This window comes from Gymnogyps californianus, chromosome 3 (assembly GCF_018139145.2).
Source record: "Gymnogyps californianus isolate 813 chromosome 3, ASM1813914v2, whole genome shotgun sequence".
NCBI lineage: Eukaryota > Metazoa > Chordata > Aves > Accipitriformes > Cathartidae > Gymnogyps > Gymnogyps californianus.
The window spans coordinates 100,415,865-100,436,984 of record NC_059473.1 but is presented as its reverse complement, the minus strand read 5'-3'; the positions used below and the strand labels follow the sequence as shown (position 1 = coordinate 100,436,984).

The window sequence follows — 21,120 nt, the reverse complement described above, 5'->3', positions numbered from 1 at the left end:
TTTAAGAGTCTCTAAAATGTGATACCGAACAATACTCTATCAAGGTTCATTGCATAGGCTGATGAATCTGAGATACACAGCTTTGGCAGACTTGATCTGAATTTTATGCTTATAATGACATTTTGTGAGGTCTAACTTCGCTCGCAATACTTTTACGTAACAGTTCAAGCACATGTTACAGTAAGTTCTTGTGGGTCTGCAACAAAGAGCAAATGCTATTATCACTGCTAAACTACCCTCTAGTTCCACTGGTACCAGACTGTAACTAAAGCTGCCAAGTTCTAGATATAACTATACTCAAGTTAACTGATCAACAGTGACATCCATATACAAATGAAGGGTCAGCTAGTAACAGACCAGCAAGAGAAAATGGAATAAAGTGAAAATAAAATCCCACATTTTTAGACCAAATGTTCCTTTTTTTTACTTCAAAATTAAGATGCAATAACATTTTTCAATTGCAGCAGTCATAATACTGACTAATATATAAAATTATAATCCCTCAAGAAATAGAAAAATTAATGCCATAAGCAGTGATATGAACATTCACAGGCCATTAGGTTGAAAAATCCAGATAAAACAGCAGTTTAGTCTTGATATATACATGTAAGATGACAACGTCTGTGTACCTTTCCATTTGAATGAATCCAATTATACTTTAAACTTAAATTGATACCTGGGTACACTGAGAAATGGCTTCATCCAGTGCCAGTGCTCGCTTTTTGACATCTTCCTTAATTTTACTGTAAAGGGTGTCAGCTGCCACATATTTCTCTTGGATAGAAAAACCTTCTCCTGGGCTCAGCTCCAGTAACTGAGGCCCGGTTTTGTTCATCTTATCTATATGAGGCTTGTGCTCAGCAATCAGCTCACGCAGTTGCTATAACAAATGAAACAACTTATCAGTTTCTTGTGCTTGCACCACCACATTAGAGCTGTCCACACTTCTAACACATCCAGCTGGCAAGAAATTCCAAACAAATACCCTTCGTCCTAATGTAAAGCACAAATAATATCAAATAAAGTTAATGACTGCTCTGCCAGTGATTGTTCCCACTCCAACACAGAGCTATCCAGGCATGAAACATCACAATTAGAGACACACTGGAAAGGTCCATGCAACATTCTTGTATTGTAGGACATATGATTACAGGTAAAATATAAGATGCTAACTATGCATACAATGCTGGCAACAGACATTCCCCATCATATTTAGTACCTATAATGACAGAAATGGCAACAATATTCTAGACATGTGCGTAACATTACCACATATATACCTTTCATGTTGATATTTGTCACTTGCCGCAAAGCCTTTCATTGAAGAACATCACAGAAAGAGCTACTGGCATTGCAAGAATATTAATTCAAATTATCCTTGATTTAAGAAGAGGAAACTAGCACAAGGAAGGGTCAAAGAAATCAGTGAAAAGGACAAGGAAGACTGATCAGTAGAGACCTACCAACCTATTTTAGCAGTCTCCCCTCTGGCCACAAAACCCCTCTGTCTTCACAACAGTGCTATTACTTAACTGACACAAAGTTTAACAAGTAATTAATAAGTAAATTACACTTGATCTCAGCTGTCTACTCCCTCTCATCATCCACTCCCGAAGTAAGTCAAAACTGTGCAGAAGACTGTGCAGAGGCTTGTGGAAGTGAAAGGTCACAAGGTGTCTTCCAACTTGCCTAAGGATTTTGGTTTTGTTTACTTGCACCCATAGATCTGACAAGAGGGAGAGTTTTTTTAATGGGAGTAGCCTGATCCTTCCCTCTGGTTTTATTTATTTTCTCAGCTCATCCCTCCCTTTTCAGAAAAATCCAACTGTCTTGTGAGGCACTGTCCCTCTCGGTGCTGTGAACATGCGTGCCTACCCTATAGCCCCTGTGCAGGAACATGAGAGACACATGCTCTGTTCCTCCCAGCTCAGAGTTTGTTTAAATTAATGAAGACACAGAAAAGGGCCTATATCAGTCTCAGTGTAAATAAATCCTCTTCTCTTCCACTAAGGTCCTTCCCTTAAAAAGAAATCTTGATACTGGCTTGCTTACTTGCTCCTCCCCAGAAGAGGAGAGGTAGAGAAGATTGAAAAGACAGAGACCATGACTCTCCACAGTCCCCTGATGACAAAACAGCAATGAAAATACAAAACTCCCTGACTCTAGCTACTTATTGAGAATGTAACTCTATTTTTATACCTTGCAACAAGAAGAATAATGTTGATTAGCAGAGAAGAGGAAAAGGTGAAACTAAGAACAATTTGAAAGTTTTTAGAAAATAATTGTGTGTTTTATTTTTGTGCACACATAGACGATTTGACACAAGGCCACAAGAGTGCACATTTCTGGGTCCAAACCTTATGCTAGTACTCTGCCTACAGCTCAGTTCAAACCAAATTGACTGCATGTTACTCACACAGAATCAACTCTATGAATTCCATGACTTGGAACAAAGATAGTCATCAGTAAATACATCAGAACAGAAATGTTAAGTGAATATAGAAAATCGTTTTCAATTCATATTCAGAACCTCCTTCTCTTTTTTTCTTTTTTTTTTTTAATAGAACAATAAATTATTTGGTCATCTTCACGATCTACTATTAGGTAAACAATTCCAGTAAACAAATATTTCAGATCAGATTATGTGTTAAAATTGCCTGACATTAATCTTCTACTTAACAAACAAATCTCAGCTAATAGCATAGCCCAGGGAAAATGCAAAAACAGAAGCTCATCTGAAGGGCCTCTCATGCAAGCAGAATGATTGAAGTAGATGGGGAACAATCCTGTAAGGAAAGCAAGCATGATTTGGTTCACAGTGACTAATCAGGATAGTTTGTAAAGCTCATGTTATATAGCTAGTCTTAATAGAGCATGTTTGTTCATTGTGGACATAATAGGAAGACAAATGAGTGAACCCAGTGTTTACCAGTACGTAAGAGTGGCACATCTTCATTAACTGGTCTCAGAGTAAACAAGACTTTGAAGCCAGGATTCATCCTATCTAACTTGAGTCACTTAATTGAGGCAGCTAAAATAAAAAACCCTAGTTACTCTATGCTCAGTAGGGAGAGACAGGTATCTCCAGTAGCCATACAGGCTTTGCATGTGCCAAAACATGGAGGTTTTTCACCTCTGTGAGATACATCTGATTCCATGTGATACTAGTAGCCATATATGAAACATAATGATTTTTATCCCAGCTGATTATTCCTCCATGTAAGAAAGCCCATATGGTGGCCAGCCTACAACACTGTTGCCTCTATTTTGTGATGTTATGGTAAACAATTATTTCTTTTAGTTATTACATAACAAACATACTTGACATGAAAAATGATTATGGGATTGGCTGGAACACAAGCAATCAATTCTTGGCCCTCTAATTGTCCATCTTCCTGGCTCAGCTAAGTTTAGTTCCAATGATACCAACAAAACAAAGGCCAAATGTTTTACATGTACATAAGATCAACATATGTGCATATTTGTATACAGACTGTACACAAAGGCAGCATTTCACTTTCAGCATGCTGACAGCAGGTACTCCAGTTCTTTAGATAATCATGTTTTACCTTCTTTTGTTTTTTGCTACAACATCCCATGTCTGTTCTTTCTGTTTATGGGTTTGGTTTGTTCCAATACTGACATTAATGTGTACTTTTAAATATACTTCTTAACTATTAACTTTTGTGTGCTCAGTTCTCTCACTACAACGGAAATTTTTCCCCCTTTAGCCCTCTTTTATGCTTATACATTGTTTGCTGCCTTCCCCAGAGAACCTTGTTTGCATGCACAGTTTGGGAAACCCTAGGGGCATGACTGAAAATATATTTATTTTGTATTATTATTTTAAATAATTCTTTTTTCAACAGACGTATAACTGTCTGGGTTTTCAGCATTTAGCAGAGCACTCCACAGTTCTAAGCAGAATACTACTTGGCTTTTGACACTTTGTTTTTCAAAACTGGCAAAATGCTTACCCTGTGCTCTTCCTGTTGTTGCTTTAAAGTTTCATATTCAAGGGCTGGTGCAGGAAGCTGAGAGATGATCATTTCTGTTTCAGTTAACCATGGCCAAAGCTCTTCGTAAGTCTCCCAGAACTGGTTAACCAGGGACTGAGCCCGCTCCAGCTGGAGGTTTCTTTCAGAGTTCATTTGACAGACTGCATCATATTTCTGTAAGAGGCTTTCCATTTTTTTCTGCAAAATAACATTAACAAAAAATAGCAATGTATGTTTTTCCACATGTCTATTACCTTCATTACCTAAACAATCTTGGATAATTATAGCACCAAACCACAGTGAACCAAATTTTAGTTTTGATAATGTTTCTACAGTATCAATGTTTAAGGCGGACAGAATCAATATTGCGGGATATCGGAATTTGGCAGAGTACTTTCAAAGTAATTATAACATATTTAATGATATTGATATTTACAAATAACACTTTATTCATAGGGCTTCCAGTCAAGCTGCAAATGATTTGACTGCAGATTTTAGCCCCACTTGCTTACTGAAGACGCTTGTCTTCAGTGACATTTGGCAGAAACCAAGTTTTCCACAGCATTTCTGAATCAAAGCATCATGAACAATACACAAAAATCTGTTTGTTGTTTTTTAAATCTGGCAAGAGAATAGGGTATACTGTTGTGCTTGTAGCTTACAAACTTGCAACAGAAACCACAAAACATTATTTTCCAGGTAAGCATACATTAATTAATGAGGTTGTGTTACCATTAGTAATAAGATAGAACTACAAGGTTTAAACATTACAAATGTACTGTATTTGGGCATGCGATAATAAAAGAAAGTATCAACTAGCTATACATTTTTCCTGCAGAAGACTGCCTATGTTATCATTTTTATGAAATATTATATGCAACAACACACATAAATGCTAGCCTTGGAAAAACTAGACATATAAGCAAGCCATTGAATGTGAAGTAAAGAATCTTTTTTGGCAGAACAAGCTATGCTTTCATTTGTTATGTCTTGCATGTAAATTAAGTACAGAGGTGCTATCCAAAGGACAAAACATAGCCTAACACACATATATACAGTATTTTTGACAAATACAAATATTTAATAGACTCACATAAAACTGCTCTCCCTTACGACTACAGTTTCATAGACAGAACATCTCATCTATTTTAAATTCACTTAAGAGCAAATCAAATTTATTCAGAGATCCTGCAGCAGAGCACAATTAGTGAAGTATTGTTGTTCAAGGAGGGTGGTCATTGGGACGGCTAAATTTACACAACTTATCCAGCCTCACCGTAATTTAGCAAAAAAAACCCCAATCCCACAACTAACCCATTCTTAAATGCCAACATGAAAAATCTGTCTGTATATATATACAGCCCCGACATCAGGCTCTCTCTGTGTGTGTAATAAACAAAGGCATAAGAATGCCCTTCATGGGCTGTGTTAGTCAACAGGATGGAATAATCTTGGCAAGTAAGGTCTACACTGAAATCAGCAGAAATGACAGTAAAGATTCATGCTGCGGTGCACAGCCATTGAATCTGGCACAGAAATAGATGCGCTCAGAGCGTCACTGACCCAAGAGAACTGGGGAAGATAAACAGCCAGATTCCACACACACCACCCCAGATGACTAATAGCTATTCACTCAATCGTCCATTGGCTAAAATACTATTTACCATGGATGAAGATGATAAATGGGGCTCCAAATTAGTGTCAGGCAATGAAGCAAGTACACAGTGTTTGCTCTTTGAACATCCTGAGGGAAGGAGAGTGATACACAACAGCATTTCTTCTAGTATTACAATCCTCAGACTAGAAGCGGCTGTAATTAATGCTTTTTCATTAGTATTTCAAAAAAGACACTATAGGAATCCTTCTACTTATATATTGTCTGCATAGCTACTGCTGTAGCTGCAATTTAAGGAACTTTACCTTCATGGTCTGTTTCTCTTCTTCGGTGCACGTGTTCATAATCTTATCCCCAGATTTAACAAGTTCATCTATAGTATCTTTGTGCCTCAAAATCTCCATGGTAAAAGCCTTGAAACACAGTAAGAATTGGTCAGAAAAAAAAAAAAAAAGAAAAAAGAAAAAAGTACATGGAGCAAAAACTATTTTTGAAGTGCATTATGATGGACTGAAAATTAAATCATGCCAGTACGTTTTCTAGATGGAGAGTGTGCCGGCCAATAATTAACATGACAGTTGGAAATGCATTTCTTTTACCTTTTGAACTTGTAGCTGAGCCGTGGTCTGGTCTTGCTCAAGCCTAATATCACCCAGAGACATCAGTTTCTTTTCTGTTTCTGCAATCCAGGCAAATTCAGCATCAGCTGCTTGATCAAACTAAATGAGGGAGACATGAATTAGTTCAGCGGTTCTATAGACATGAAATTAGAATGACTGTTTCAAACATTTTAAAGAAGATTAAAAAGCACACTTTTAAACTGTTAGAAAGATAGCGGCTCACTTTCCATATGAGGTTTTTATATAAATGGAATACAAAGCCCAAAATGGTTCTGAGGCATTGTAATACAAGCAGCTTAATTCATAAGCGTGACAGAGCAACAGAAGCAAATACATTTTTCCAAAGCCTACAGCACTCTAACAGACATAAGAAAATAAAAAGGGTTATTATTTCAGAATTTTAACTAGACTGTTTATTTTCATTTTATTCTACTTTCACATGTCTTTTCCACCTCTATGTTTATTATTACTGCTAGTGTTGCAATTATCCTAAGAAATAGTTGTTTGACGTTATCCTTTTAATCTTAAGAGCTGCTTATCCTTTTAATCTTAGGAGCTTAAATGATAAAGGCAAAACAATCACAATTCAACTAAGTCAGTGGAAAAACCTCGCTGAATTCAGACAAGACAGGATTTCATCTAAAACTAGACCCTGGATTAAATGTGAAAATTCTTTGGGGCATTTGGGTGCAGCCAGTCCTTTTCCTAAAAGATTAACTTTTGACTACTATTAGTCAACACTTAAATGTTTCAGAAATTACCTCAAAGCACTAGAGTAATGAGAGGATTTAAAAGACCTGTTTCTTACTAATTTGCAAAGGAGAGGATGAGATCCTGAAAAGAAGTATGTGAGGATCTAATTCTTCTGAAAAGTAAGACCAAATTTAAAAAAATACCATACATTCTCTCTTCCGCTCAAGTTTATAGGCATGTATCTTGGCGCACACACACATTGCAGTACTCAATGGGGGCAGCTCTGAGTTTAAGCCATAGAGAAATTATTACATGGGATGATCAGATGCACAAACAGTCATCGTAGAAACTACTAAGAACTTATTTATTTATTTTAAACTCTGAACCCCACTGCAATTAGCTGAACATTAATATGGCTTTGAGTTATTGTGAAAGTCTATCAGGATGTTTTAGGTCAGAACCTGCTGCTTGTGGTGTTGATACCCACACTTTCCTCAGAAGTCTCTTTCTGACCACTCTCAGTCCCTCTTGTCTTTTAAATCTGCTGGTCTGTGCCTTTGTTGACAGCCCTGCTCCTGTAATGTAGCTGGGAGTTCACTTCAGCCACTAAATCAGTCTTGTCTTAGTGGTTAATCATGAGTCACACAAAAACAAAAGCAGCAGTTCTGAGATTTCATTCTTTATGAGTCAGTCTTTTTCAGCCTTTATAATCTATTTGTTACATGAAAGAGAGCACAAACATTCTTTTTCACTGTATGTCATTTCTCATTTAAAGTAACAGAAAATAAGTTTTGTCCTAAGTTTTGTGACTTCCTAATAAAAAGTTATGTTCTGAAACAATCGTTACTGTAAACGTTAGCACGAAGCACATGCACCAGTGGTAGTTAAATCCTGGCTTTAGAAACTGCAGTTCACAACCAAGCTCTTCAGAAGCCCATCTATTTATGATCCAAATGAAGGAAGTTAAGCAGGTGATTTCATATGTTAGATGTACAAATTAACTGCAGTGTGACTTCCTGATACCAAATATCCATGGGTATGTACGTAATATTGAGCAAATATTTAATGGAAATAATAAAATCAAGGCATGGCAGTGAAATTTCTAGGTTACATAGCATCGAGGAAGGACAGGACTCTAAACTCCATTTGCTGAGGGTATAGGATTTCCAATTTGTGATGTTCAAATATAACATTAAGGAATAAAAAGCACAAAATTGGTACTCTCTGCATCCAAGATTTGAAGTGTTTTCTTCCCATTATGCACGACAGTTATTTATGAGCCCTGAACTTCACTTGAGTCACTATAAACTCATCTATTTCATCCCCACCCAGTTTAACCAAGCATAGTTCATTGTGGTACTTTTTCTTCTAACGAGGAATGATTGACTTCTGAATATGATGACAATGTGATTTGCTCCGTGAATGCTTTCTAAAGCACTCTCTATGGCTGCTTTAGAGTGAAGAACAAGTAAGCCAAAAGTAGAATATGACCTTCTGTTTCTACATAGCACTCCTTCACTAGGGTAAGACACCAACCAATGCCTTCAGTATTGAGAAGCGAAGACTAAAACATCTAGCTAAATTTATCTCTGATAATTCTATCCATCTGGGAGCATTTTGCCCAGGTAGTTAAAAAACACTGCAGTAGTCTATTAAGCCTTCCGGCTTCCTTTAACTACATGAAACAATATGCTTACCCATTCATACAGCTTACTGCATTTCTCACCTTGGCCTAGTAACATCTAGCACGAACCCCACACTACTCCCATTGAACCCTCATGTTCTTAGCAGCTTTGTCCTCCACCCAAAACTTTTTAATAGTACAGGCACTTGAACCAGTTGCCACAGTTGCCACAGGGTAAGCTTACAGAGCACTAGCTTCTCCAAAAGTGTTTTTTTATTTTGCATGGTCTTTCTCTGAGCTAAATGGAAAGTAGCTTAACCTTCACGGGAAGTGTGTTAAGCCACTTGATATTTATCACAGGATACAGTGTATAGGAGTATATTGTGGTGATGTGAGTTGTGCTGAAGTGGAGGTTAGGGGTATGCAGGACTCAGGTGCAATGTGCCCTCGCAACATCAGCTAGTGGAGCAGCAGCTCTGGACCTTTCATGCCTGGACCTGAATCTGCTGAATTTGTGCTACAGGATGCAACATACTCACGGAATTCAGAGAAGTTGAAGGAGAGCCAATATATACTCTCCTATCTCACCTTCTCACCCACTAAAAAAAAAAAAAATCATCCTTCATTTTTGAGGATTTGGTTAATGAGACAAGATAATATTCATAGCAAAGCCCTTAAAAAGAAACATGAAGGTATTTTTAACTTCAGTTACAAGGAGATCTGAGTTACTGCCAGCCTCTTTTAGTCGGCTTTCAGCAAACTTTGAAAATATCACACATGCTTTCTCCTTGTCCTGTTACAACTCTGTATGGGAACTATTAGCAGAAACAGAAATCTCCACCAATATTTTTATGCCTGAACTGTAGGCAGACACTGGAAAATTGTGTTTCCATGATGCATTTATAAGCAAGCTTAAATATGGGACTATTTAGTGATGAAATTAGAGCGCCAGTTCTCAAAATGTACCCATATATATACACCTCTGTGCATGTATAGAAACCTCCACATATTAAATAACTCAATTTTTGAGCCCTAAGAAGAAAAGCATTGTGGATATGGATAAAAGCAATTGTTATTTAAATCCTCCACTACAGCTTGAACAAGATGATCCAGTTTTTACTTGTGGAAAGTACAGAGGAGCTAGACAATCAGCTGATGCTAAAAAGCGTGGCAACCCTAGTGATTTCAGTGTTGCATCCAGTAAAATTGGCTGGGGATATGGACCATATTTTACTTAACACAACACGATCTACAAAAGACATGTGCCATTCAGTTCTTATTTAAGCAAACTCCCGGTTAAGGAGCCACAGGACAATTATAGCAATTTTAGCTACAAGACAGATGTTTGTGTCAACAAAAAGGCAGACAACTACAACAGCGCATAGATTAGCTGAGTTCTGACATTCATATCTTAACAGTGGAGTCCCATTTCATTCAAACAGGCCTTTTGCTGCTCAAGCACAACAAACTTTTGGCAACATTATTAAAGGACATCTTTTCTTCAGGTACATGTGGCCAGCGACTGTTATTGCCCAAAAAACAGTTTTCAGTACCTGCTGGGATCTCAGGATGGCAGCATCAATCTCATCCACCTTCTGAGAGATCGTGTCGCTCACTAATCTGTAACGTTCGTTGTCCTCCGTTATCATCTTGTCAAGCCCCTCTCTGGCCCTCCATGGAACCAGCTCCAGGAACGCACTGCCAACTTCATTCAGAGTGTCCAGTAAGCCTTTATTGTTCTTTGCTTCTTTTTTCAACTCCTGAAAAAGGCCATTTAAAGTAAACATGCCAGCATACAAGCTGAACACACACAGCTTGCACGTGTTTTCTTATTCTTTCAACTACTCCATGAGTCGAGAACTGAAATGTTTTCCATGCAAACCAGAGGGATAAATTAGCACACTTATTTTCAGCTCAGTTTTATTAGCTTTTTGTTTGACACTGTAAGCTGTTTGACAGAAAAGTAGGTGATTCTTGAAGAGAATTTTCTACAGAATGTATCTTAAATATATTTCTCCAGTCAGTAGGACAGTCTGAAATTCTCTGTAATTTTGTAATAGTTGTTAGTACTTAATGAAGCAACCAAAGAAAATAAAACTAACTGATATTCTTTGCAACCTGCAACTCCGTAAGGAACTAAATCACCCGCAAGTGAAATCAGGCATGCAATAAAGCAAAACATGACAAATTCAAGTGATTCCTTAAATGAGCAATGACTGGATTACATTCCAATCAAATCATCACACAATGTTTCAGGAATGAGTTTTTACCTGTACAAAAACTCCCACCGCTGTTTCATTCCTTTTTATATATATAAGAAATTTAATGGAAAGGGGTTTTTTTAGTTTCCTCCCCTCAACATTGTCCGCGCCATCCAGTTTATACTACAATTTTTCTTTTGAAATAAATATTGTTAAACAAGATTAGTAATACATTTTTTTAAATGGTGACTCTTTTTATACTTTACAGGATTTTATCTATGTCACAACTAAAGAAGCAAAATAACTTTGTTTGACAACTTAAGAGTTCTCCCAGAATTAGGTAGCTGCTTGAATAAAAAGGAAACGTGCTTCTCTTGTGCTAAAAATAAACATCAGCCCAATTTCATAAGTGATTGTAACAGACGACTCTGGAAAGTGAGTTTGATTCTTAACTACTGTTACATTTAGTCAAATGACCTGATGTCAAAATCAGTTATTCACAAAACAACTTCATGCCAAACATAAGTTAACACAAAACCTAGCTGAATCATACAGCAATAAATAATTCACAGGTTCTAAAACCTACTTTTTGTCTTTCTTGTACTTGGCTTAATTCTTCACCCTTTGGTATTTGAGTTTCGTATGAAAGTAACTCCACCTCCACTTCATCAAGCCATTTGCAGAGTTCCTCGTGAGTTGAATGCAGTTGACCTGCAAGCTGCAGAGCCTGCTCTAAGGTCTTGGATACATCAGAACTCAATTTCGTAATGTCTTTGTATCTCGCTTTAATGCCTTCCAGTTTATCTTGAATTATTACAACTTCATCACCTAAAATATCAGGAGGATGTTACTTCCTGTGATCACACATATTTAGAAGGAAAAAACACCACCAAATCCCAAACCCCACCTATTACAGAAATCTCCATATTTAATTTACAAAATAACCCAAACAAGATGACAAGGTCAATCCTCAACTGTTGTAAATTATCCTACCGTCACGAAAGTCCACAGAGCTACAAAGTTTACCTCAGCTGTCCTTCTGTCTTTTTTTCTCCTCTACTGAACTATTAGAAAGTAAGGACTTAGATCCAATATTTAACACAAATGTTCTTTAAAAAAATCCACAATACTTCTTTATAAAGGCCAAAAAACCCCACCAACTTATAAAACGGTTATTGAAAATGTGAAGGAAAAAAAAAATCAACAAAATACTAACTAGATTTTCAATTACAGTAATATTTGACATCACTGTACACCCTCATTACTATCCATTTGAAATACAGCTCAAAAGGCTAAAATAAAAACAACGTGCTGAAATTCATTAGCGTATATTCAGATTTCATTATAGACTATGCATAATGCCTAAGTTTTGAACAGAAAAGGATACCCCCTGCCCCCAACCATATGTGTGTCTTAAAGAGTTCGAGAACTTTAGAAGTACTGGGAAATCCAGACAGATGCTGATTTGCAGAACAGACACGTTGCGTACAAACTGGAATGCAACTTTTCCCACAGTATTAGCTCCAATGGACGAAGCTTTCCTCTTGCAGGAAAAGGTAGTCTAATATCTCGTTCATCTGTGGATGCCTGCAGGGAATTGACTGTGTCCACTGCCAAACAGCCCTCCATTATGAGTAATGTCCGTAACTTGCTATGAGGAATGGAATGCAGGTTTACTAAAATAGTTTTCCACTAAAAATAATAAAGGATTCAAGGGCCAAATTCTCTACAGGCAAAAAAGGACTTTTGCTCACTGACATTAATAGCAAAAATGGCCCAAAAACATAACCTACCTCGACCTCAAACCTTTATTAAAATAAACAACTACAACTGCTTTAACCAGCAAATATGGACTAATATTTACAAGTTCCACTTTAATTTTCTCATAAGCACTTACAAATACAAGAAAAAAAGCCTGATGAAACACAGTTTTATATAAGCTCTCACCTGTTGTTTGCTTGAGAAGCTCTAAGCCATTTTGTATAGCCAAATCAACATTTTGTTTTCTAAGAAGAATCTCTTCCTGAAGATCCTAAGAGAAAAGGCCATTTGTGTTAGCACAGACAACAAATTACATCATCTTTATTTGGAATAAGCATATTGCCATTTTAAACAAAATATATTAATGAAAAAATCAATGAAGTATGGAAATATAAATCAAATTTAAAAATGAATTAAATAATAAATGAACAGAAATCAAAATACCAGTAGTTCAGAGTGCTGTTTTTCAAGCAATTCTGTGTTGCAATCTTGGACTGACAATTTGCTCAGTTTATCATGGATTTCATTCAGCCAGTTCATCAATTCAACTTCGTCCTCCCCAAAAATCTGAGCATTGCTGTAAGCTTGCTGGAGAAGTTCAGACCTGCTGTTGCTCTTCTCTTGAATCTCAATGTATCGGGCCTGAGAAGAATCTAGCTTTTCCTGCACCATATCTTTATCTTCCCTGGAGCTCATAGTCTTTAGAGACTGACCAGTGCTAATGGCCTGATGTAAACTCTTATTGTGAGCTAGGACATCATCTTCTAGGGCCTATATTTGTTTAAATAATGAAGAATAATGGAAAAGAAAATCAGAAAAACATAAAAGAAATGTAAGTGGAACTCAATAAAAACTGAACGAAAAAGAACATATTGCCAACATAAATATATAAAACTCAAATTACAGAAAAAAAATTCAGCATGGTAAAACACAGCTACACCGCAACAGCTTTGCCAGTTGTGTGGTACTTTACAGAAGCATCTAAAAAGAATGACACAAGCAAGTGTGTGGTTTGTATCTTACTTTATGCTGAGAAATTTGCTGCTGCAGTTTGGAGGCCTGTGTTCCAATGGGTTCTGCATTTGCAAGCCTCTTCTCTGTGGCAGTTAGCCACTCCACCAGCGGCTCCAGAGCTTCATGGAACTGCTGCGCTACCACCGAGATGCCTTCCAACTGACGATTCCTATCAACACGCCAAGAGAAAGGTTATTTTTTGTGATGAAGTAAGTGTGAAATAGTTAAAAAAAAAAAAAAGCAGCCCCTTGAATCCTTTGCAAAAAAAAAAAAAAAAAAAATTCTGTCTTATTGTAGGAACCAGTCACCAAATGAAATAGAAATATATCCATGATACTCAATGGAAACCAAGGTAAAAGTAAAAATCAAATAAAATTTAAAAAAAACACCTCTGAAGCTGTTTGAAACTCTTTTAGCTAATACACAAGTTTTGCAAATAAAAAGAATATCACCTGGTGCATATACTTTTTGCTAAAAATAATCTAGCACTCAATTCAGCAAAACATTGTTTTATACCCATTTAGGATAGTTCTCAAGTTTCTAGCTGTCTGAGCATAAAGTTACATTCCCTTGACTATTATACATGTTTTAAAGTTAGGCAAAGGCTTTACTGAACTAGAACATACTGTCATGCTTCCTCAGCACTGTAAAATATCTTTAAACATTTGTTCAATGATGTGAACCGAACTATTTGGCTCTACTTTTGCATCTCTTGTTCTGGATAAAAGCTCTCAATGAAGTTAGTGAGACAACATTAATAAAGCACAGAGACTTGACCTCCAAAATAAAAAAGCAGTATCTAAAACATTTGTTTCAGATTATTACATTTCAGAGAAGGCTCTTGATTAAAGGAAGAGTCTTCTCTACAACTACTGCTGAACAGATTTCATTCCAGTAGACTTTAAGAGAGATTTGCCCTATGTGAAAAACGTCACAATATTGTCTTTCAAATGGGGATCTCATTCCAGATAAAAGCTATGTTTATACATGCTTCCCAGGGCTTATAAACAAGGTAGACTTGACACACTTAGCCACAGAACACTCAGTGAAGTACTCCACATAGTTTTCAAAATCATCCTCAAATCTCCTCTTCATTTCTACAGACTGGTGAAATAAAAATGGAGACGAGCTTGCGGCTAATAGAAGGCTTGGAAAGAGTTGCAATTTGATTTTTAATTAAATATCACCAGACTGGGAGAATAATATTAAACTAAACACGACATTAACATTTACCCCAGCTAATGAGTCAGATTCCTTCAAGAGAAAAAAAAAAAGAAAGAAGGAAATAATGGTCTATTAGTGGTTGACTCCACTAATTAAATAATCATACTAATAGTATGAGGTAACAAAAGAGGTTCAGAGTAAAGGAACTAAAGAGAGGGTACCAGAAGGAGTAGGAGACAACAGAGGTGGGTTCAATGCTACTCTAAGCACCCAAATCCCAACACATCCATTTGTTCTTCACTGTAAAGCTTCACTGTTCACTTAAATTCCTTTTCTTCCACTTTCCAAGTCTTTCCTTGTTCTCAACTATATGCCTTTTTCAGGCCACCTCTTATGCACACTCTTCTCCTCTCTACTCTGAACAAGGCTGTCCTTTTTCAAATCCCCACCCAGAAAACATGTTCAGCAACCCTTTCAGCATAGATTTCTTCAAAGACACTTTACAGTTCATAACTTTCCAGGTATTTTATACGCCAACAACAACTCATAAGTCTAAGGGTGTGTATACATAGATATTGCGTGTACGTTTTTTGGGGTTTGTTTTGGTTTTTGTTTTTTTTTTTAATTGGAACTTGAATTGGACTGCAATGTCTTTAAGAGACAGTGTTTTCTGTGTTGCTAGAATATATCTATACACTTGATGGTCCTTTTTCTTCTTGAGAACTAAGGGAGCTCAGCACCTTGCATAAGTACATCAGTAACTGACAGCATGAGGATCTCTCAAGTTGTAGAAACTAATTATATTGATGACACTAAACAGAAAAAGGGAAGAAGAGTTGAGTACCCCATCTTTGTAGCAGCATGCCAGGATTTTGAAGTTCCAAGGGAACATCATTATTATTTGTTAAGTGTAAAATTTGCACTTGATTCTATGCAAAACAGGTTCTTGCATCAAGAAACTTGCATTCTAACGAACTAACAGAGGTAAAATATTCAGAAGATACATATGCAGTTAATCCTAGCAGATTGTAGCATCTTAGGCTAAACTGTTTTTAAAAGCTTTTGGTCTGTTCAAGTCACTTCTCTCCGCTTTTCCTTCAGAAGACCTATTATATCAACATCAAGACACAATAATGTAATAACAAGAATGACAGTACTCACAAGATTTCACACTATACAGTTCCACATGCTGCTTCTAATCATCTATCACATGCTATGTCTGTATTTTTCAAATCTGTGAAAGAATTTCAAATACCTTGTTTCAGCTTTACTGAGCAATGCATCCCATCGACTATCCAGGAAACTCAACTGTTTCAAGATTTTCACTCTATCAGCAGGTTCTGCTGACTCTGCAATTTTCTCCCCTTCACGCTTGATTACCTCAACGGTAGGCTTGCGGTCATCCAGCAACCTCTGGAGAAGCTACAGAGAAAGCAATCAGGCACCAGGTTATTAAGAAACATTGTAATAACACAAGCATAAAAACAGAAGGAGCTAGACTTCTTGAAAACCTGTTAAAGCAAAAGAAGAAAAAGCAATGCCTATATTGTGATGAAAGTGTGAATAATGCCAGAGAGAGACACACACACCCCCCCATACACCAACCCACTCCCCCCCTCCCCACACATGCTCATTTTAGCTTCTCAATTGTTTTGCTATGAACAGCAGAGTTTCACCAACCCCAAACAACCTCCTTGGTTTCTACAGGGTAAAGATGTGTGGCAGTCCGAAGAGTGAACATATAGAGGAAAAAGTTCTACTTAATACCACAGAGGGAAACAAGCTATTTAGAGTATCTGATACATTTTACAGAACGTTTTTGAGAAACCTGCATGCCCTTCTAGATTTGGCAACACAAAGATAATTCTGATAGAGAGAGAGATAGGAAAATAGATATAAAAACTATTGTATAATCAACTCCTCACTTGTTTGAGATACAATTGAGTTCACTGATCTAGTCCAGTAAACTAACTTCTCCATGAAGAATAAAACACACCTCTGTCTAAAATCCTCCATTCTCTAGTTGCCTTTGGTAACATTAACATTTTGCCTCTGCAGATATCCCAACATGATAACCTGTATTGACTGTAACATTATACTAAATCTCTGGGTGGCAGTGGGCCACACAGTCCAACTGCATGGACTGTAGGTTTCATGAGCTACATTATGGTTCTTTTTTGTATAACCATTATGAAAATTTGCAAAAGTTGACAACACTGATAGCGCTTCTACATTAGCACAGGCCATTTCCCAACAGCATTCCAACTAATTACCAACAACGATCAGATCACAATCAGGATCAAGAGCCAAATATTTAAGTCCATAATCTGCAATATTACCTTGGAATTACTACAATGAAAATTTACTAGTTTTTATTTCCTACTTGCCAAATCGCCAAACACTGGATTTTATGCTTTCTCTTTTTCCAATGGACCTTTAACAATCCTTTCCAGATAGCGTTAACAATTCTAACCAGAGTTCAGATTGCAGACTGTGACTCTTCGTCTTATGTCCCAGAAGATGAGCACTTCTCCCAGTCCTGGACAGATTCTTGAGTATTGAACAGATGGCTGCTTTAAACACCTCAGCACACTTCAATGTAATATAACACACTTGAACAGATTTTATGCTTCGCCAAAGACTGGGAATTTATTCTCATTGATCCACTGGAAGGAGAGAGATTCTGAACACATTTCACTTACTTTCTGTTCTTGTATTTGGGCCTTTACAACTTTGAATTCAGCAGATGGTGGTTTCTGATTAGCCACAAGGTCTTCTGTATCAATGAGCCAGCTAAGCAGAGATTCAAGGGCATCCTGAAATCTCCCACAGTGAAGGAGGGCTTCCTGCAATTGCGCAGCACGCTGGGCAACCTGAAAAAAAAGTAGAGGATCGGACTGTACTCACCTTTTCTTTTTTTTTTCCTCTGAAATAAGCAGCCAAAATCCGTAGAACATCTGGCAATATCACTAACAAATACTCTCATTTTTATAGCTATTTGTAACAGCACTATGGCACAATTTAGCACTAAACTCTTGGGGCTACAGACATCCAACGAAAAGAAGAGGTTGACTCCCAGTAAATCAGACTGCTCTAGTAGATCCTTACAAGAGATACTCCTGTTTTATATAGCTACAATATTATGAAGTATACTGACAGGATGTTTGTGTTTCAGACAGTCTTTATTTTCCTTATAGAAAGACCAAGCCAGGAACTCAAAGTAGCCCTTTAATACGGGGCAATAATCCCTTCAAAGGGAAGAAGAAATAGGAAAGGAGAAGGCAAATCAGTGAACCACAGGTGTCTGTGGTTCTGCTGCATCACTCCTTCAGGAAGACAGAGCAGAGGAAAATGAGCGCTGCTTCTGCTTCCCACCCTTTCCATTTTCCAACAGCAGCTACTGCTGGAAGAGGACTCTTCAAAAGCACAGAAAAACATCTACAGCCAGTTTTCCAAAGCAGTGTTACCTTCCGATGTCTCAAGCAATACAATCCTTAAGGTGCTATAAAGGAAATGTGCCACTAGTCACACAAAGCTGGGCTGCATCACTGCTCTGTGCACTGCGCAGGCACAACAGCGTACATGAACGACTACAATAAAGTGAAAAAACGTGTGAACAAAGACTGAAGAAGAACTACTTGAAAGTGGCTGGCTACAAATGACATAGCTACCTTTCCCACAAATGTGTCACAACTCCAACCTCTCTGATTGGATTATCAAAATTCCCTGCTCTGCTTAAGCAGGAAGGAACACATAGTCGTAGAGGAGTCCTTCCTGAATAAAAATCCAGGACAGACCTACAAAAAGTTTGACAAAACCTTATAAATGATAGTAATACCTCTGGCTACTAGTGATATAAATCTTACCCTCAGAATTACCAACAAAGTGACTGCGTAAAGTAATATAATTCATATTCTTAGTGAATATTTAATTTCCTGTATTTTGAAAGACGTCAGCAAGTAAATAACCAAAAAGCAGAACACAACAAAAGCAGAATAGTATCCAAAATAATAACCTTCTTATTAAGAGTCTTCCATCGGGTGTTGACATCTTCAAGGTCATGTTCAAGGTTTTCTGTGTTGGTACTCTTAGCAGCACTTTGAATAAGGCCTTGACCCAACCAATTTACCTCCTGTTGTTTTACTTGCAGGGGTTCAATTTCTTCTTTCTGGAATACCTGCAGTTGAAATCCAAGACACACATGAAACATTGTATCTTCTGACACAAAATGGATCTGGTGTTTACATCACAGTATGGAACAAAAAAATTGCTGAAAATTGGTGTCTAGAAGAAAGGAAACCATTCCTCATCAGCACCTTCCTAAAAAAAATTAATACATCTAAACAGAATAGACTCAATCTAAACAGAGTAAATGCAATACACCACAGAGGGAAAATGATGTACACTTCCATGAGTAGTTTTAGACAGGAAGGAAAGGGAGAGGGAAAGGGGGAAGTTTTTGGGGAAAAAAAAAGAAAAAAAAGAATGAACTTCTAATAGAGGAAAAAATTCAGGATCAGAGAAACTCATCTATCTGTTTAATTATCTATCTACAAAATCTACCAAAAAATGGCACAGAAGGATTGTTAAGTTGTCCTCAAATAAATAAACAAAACCACACACACCAAGAGAGACAACTGGGCATTTTTTTCCAAATTAGGACAAAAGCAAAAGTTTTAAGTTAAAGAAGCAGTGAAGGAAGAGATATTTTAAGGTAGTTTTTAGGAGAATAGAATGGTAACAAGTGAGGAGGAAGCACTACAGATGCTGCTGAAACAGTACCCCAGTGGACGCCCAGGAGAATGGGGTTTCATTCAGAGGGATATACTTGCAAATTGCCAGGGCTTGACCGTACCCAAACAGCAGTTTGAGCAGTTTTCTGTTTGCTTTATTTTACTCTTTCAGGTATTTAGGCTTTTTCACAGCCAGATTATTACCATTAGCAACAGCAATGTAAATCTCCATTTGTATTCAGCTGCATTAGGCTGCACTGACACCAGTGTCAATGAGATCAGAAAATGGCCTGAAGCCCCTGAATTAATTACACAGGCCAGTGAAAAATAACCAATGAATAAACAATGCTAAAGAATGCTCAACTTTTGACCCTAAATCCTTCTATTTCTATAGCAGCATTCAGTAACAGTTTTGGTGTACACTTAGTGCATTCAAAGCAACCTTTCTCAGCATCCTGAAAAGCAGGGATCACTTTGAACATACCAGTGACTCTCCTCTTTTGCACCAAACACAGTGTGGTAAGTGATTGCTTTTAAAGCAGCAGACCTCAGGTGGCTGAGCACACTTCCACCAGCTTGACAAGTCAATCTAGAAGCTAGAGCAACTACACTAAACACGAGGGGTAAAATAAATTAAGCACTCCTAAGAATTTTGTTCCTACAGACAAAAAAACCTGAAAACTGTGAGACTGTGGTTACATGAAAACTGAGAGTGCAACCAGCTGGCTGCTCCCAGAAAAAGGAAAACGCTTGTGTTTTTCTTGACTGTAGGGTAGGGAGGAGGCAGAATAATATTTCCACACAGAATCAATAACAAATTCTTCTTTTATGTGCTATAAAGCCTCATCTTTTGAGAGCAACGTCCTACCACAGAGAGGACTGATCTCCATAATCTGCCCTTTAAAAACGCATGCATTCTTTGCAGAGAGAAGCTTAAAATAAATTACAATTATTGCTGAGGCCAAAGTTTACCAGAACAACTTAGCAACAAAGCTTGAAGTATCTCAGATTTCAACCAGAGTGGGAAGAAAAAAATTACAGACCCGACAAACACCCTTTTCTTATTACAAAGCTTCACTTCTTACTCTCTTACCTCATCCACCACTCACAAAGCGCTACAAGATCCTGCGCTTATAAAATACTACCGTAACGTCAGATCTGCTTTCTGGCACGCAAACGCAAAAGGCGGCTTTCAGAAGAGGCGGTGAGCCTTTAATCTGCCTGCTTTGGAAACCACAACGATCTGATACTGTTGCTTATACCTTGATGAGTAAGGCTGCTCAGGCTGAACACACGGGCCGTAGCTGCCCTTGAATGGCATTGCCTGTAACCACACTCCATACAAACACCGAGCACCAACCCGGGTGCACAGAGGAGGCACTCCGCATCAGGAGTAACAGGCACCAGCTGGGCAATAAACACCCCTGCCCCACACAGCTGGAAGTAATCATCCCTCTCAGAATTTGCCCCCAACTCGTTTTCTATACTGACCATCTCACCTAGTTTGGACATGCCATGTGTGCTATGCAAATGACACTGATTACTGCATCTGCCAAATTAATAAAAAAATTACATTTTTGCAACAGCAACAAAACTTAAAGAAAGCTTTAAACAAACATCTTTAAGGCTGCATTACAATTATTTCACAAATCTATAGATTTTTTCTTTTTTTTTAAATTACCTTGTTAGACAATAGG

The 21,120-nt window shown here is 37.5% G+C and overlaps 1 protein-coding gene across 5 annotated transcripts in view; it reads right to left on the bottom strand.

The window, feature by feature from the left end:
* Nucleotides 1-21,120, bottom strand: part of DST (dystonin) — a 315,541-nt gene that overhangs the window by 50,866 nt on the left and 243,555 nt on the right. For 4 of the 5 annotated variants that reach the window (XM_050893474.1, XM_050893475.1, XM_050893476.1 and 1 more), the window contains 12 exons: nt 18,706-18,867; nt 17,393-17,563; nt 15,946-16,112; nt 13,536-13,695; nt 12,957-13,283; nt 12,699-12,783; nt 11,338-11,579; nt 10,104-10,310; nt 6,213-6,332; nt 5,919-6,026; nt 3,978-4,196; nt 677-880 (listed from right to left, as the gene is read on the bottom strand). In XM_050893474.1, coding sequence (XP_050749431.1) covers nt 677-880; nt 3,978-4,196; nt 5,919-6,026; nt 6,213-6,332; nt 10,104-10,310; nt 11,338-11,579; nt 12,699-12,783; nt 12,957-13,283; nt 13,536-13,695; nt 15,946-16,112; nt 17,393-17,563; nt 18,706-18,867 — 2,172 coding nt within the window. The remainder of the gene's footprint in view (nt 1-676; nt 881-3,977; nt 4,197-5,918; nt 6,027-6,212; nt 6,333-10,103; nt 10,311-11,337; nt 11,580-12,698; nt 12,784-12,956; nt 13,284-13,535; nt 13,696-15,945; nt 16,113-17,392; nt 17,564-18,705; nt 18,868-21,120) is intronic. The other variant, XM_050893477.1, reaches the window with a different exon arrangement.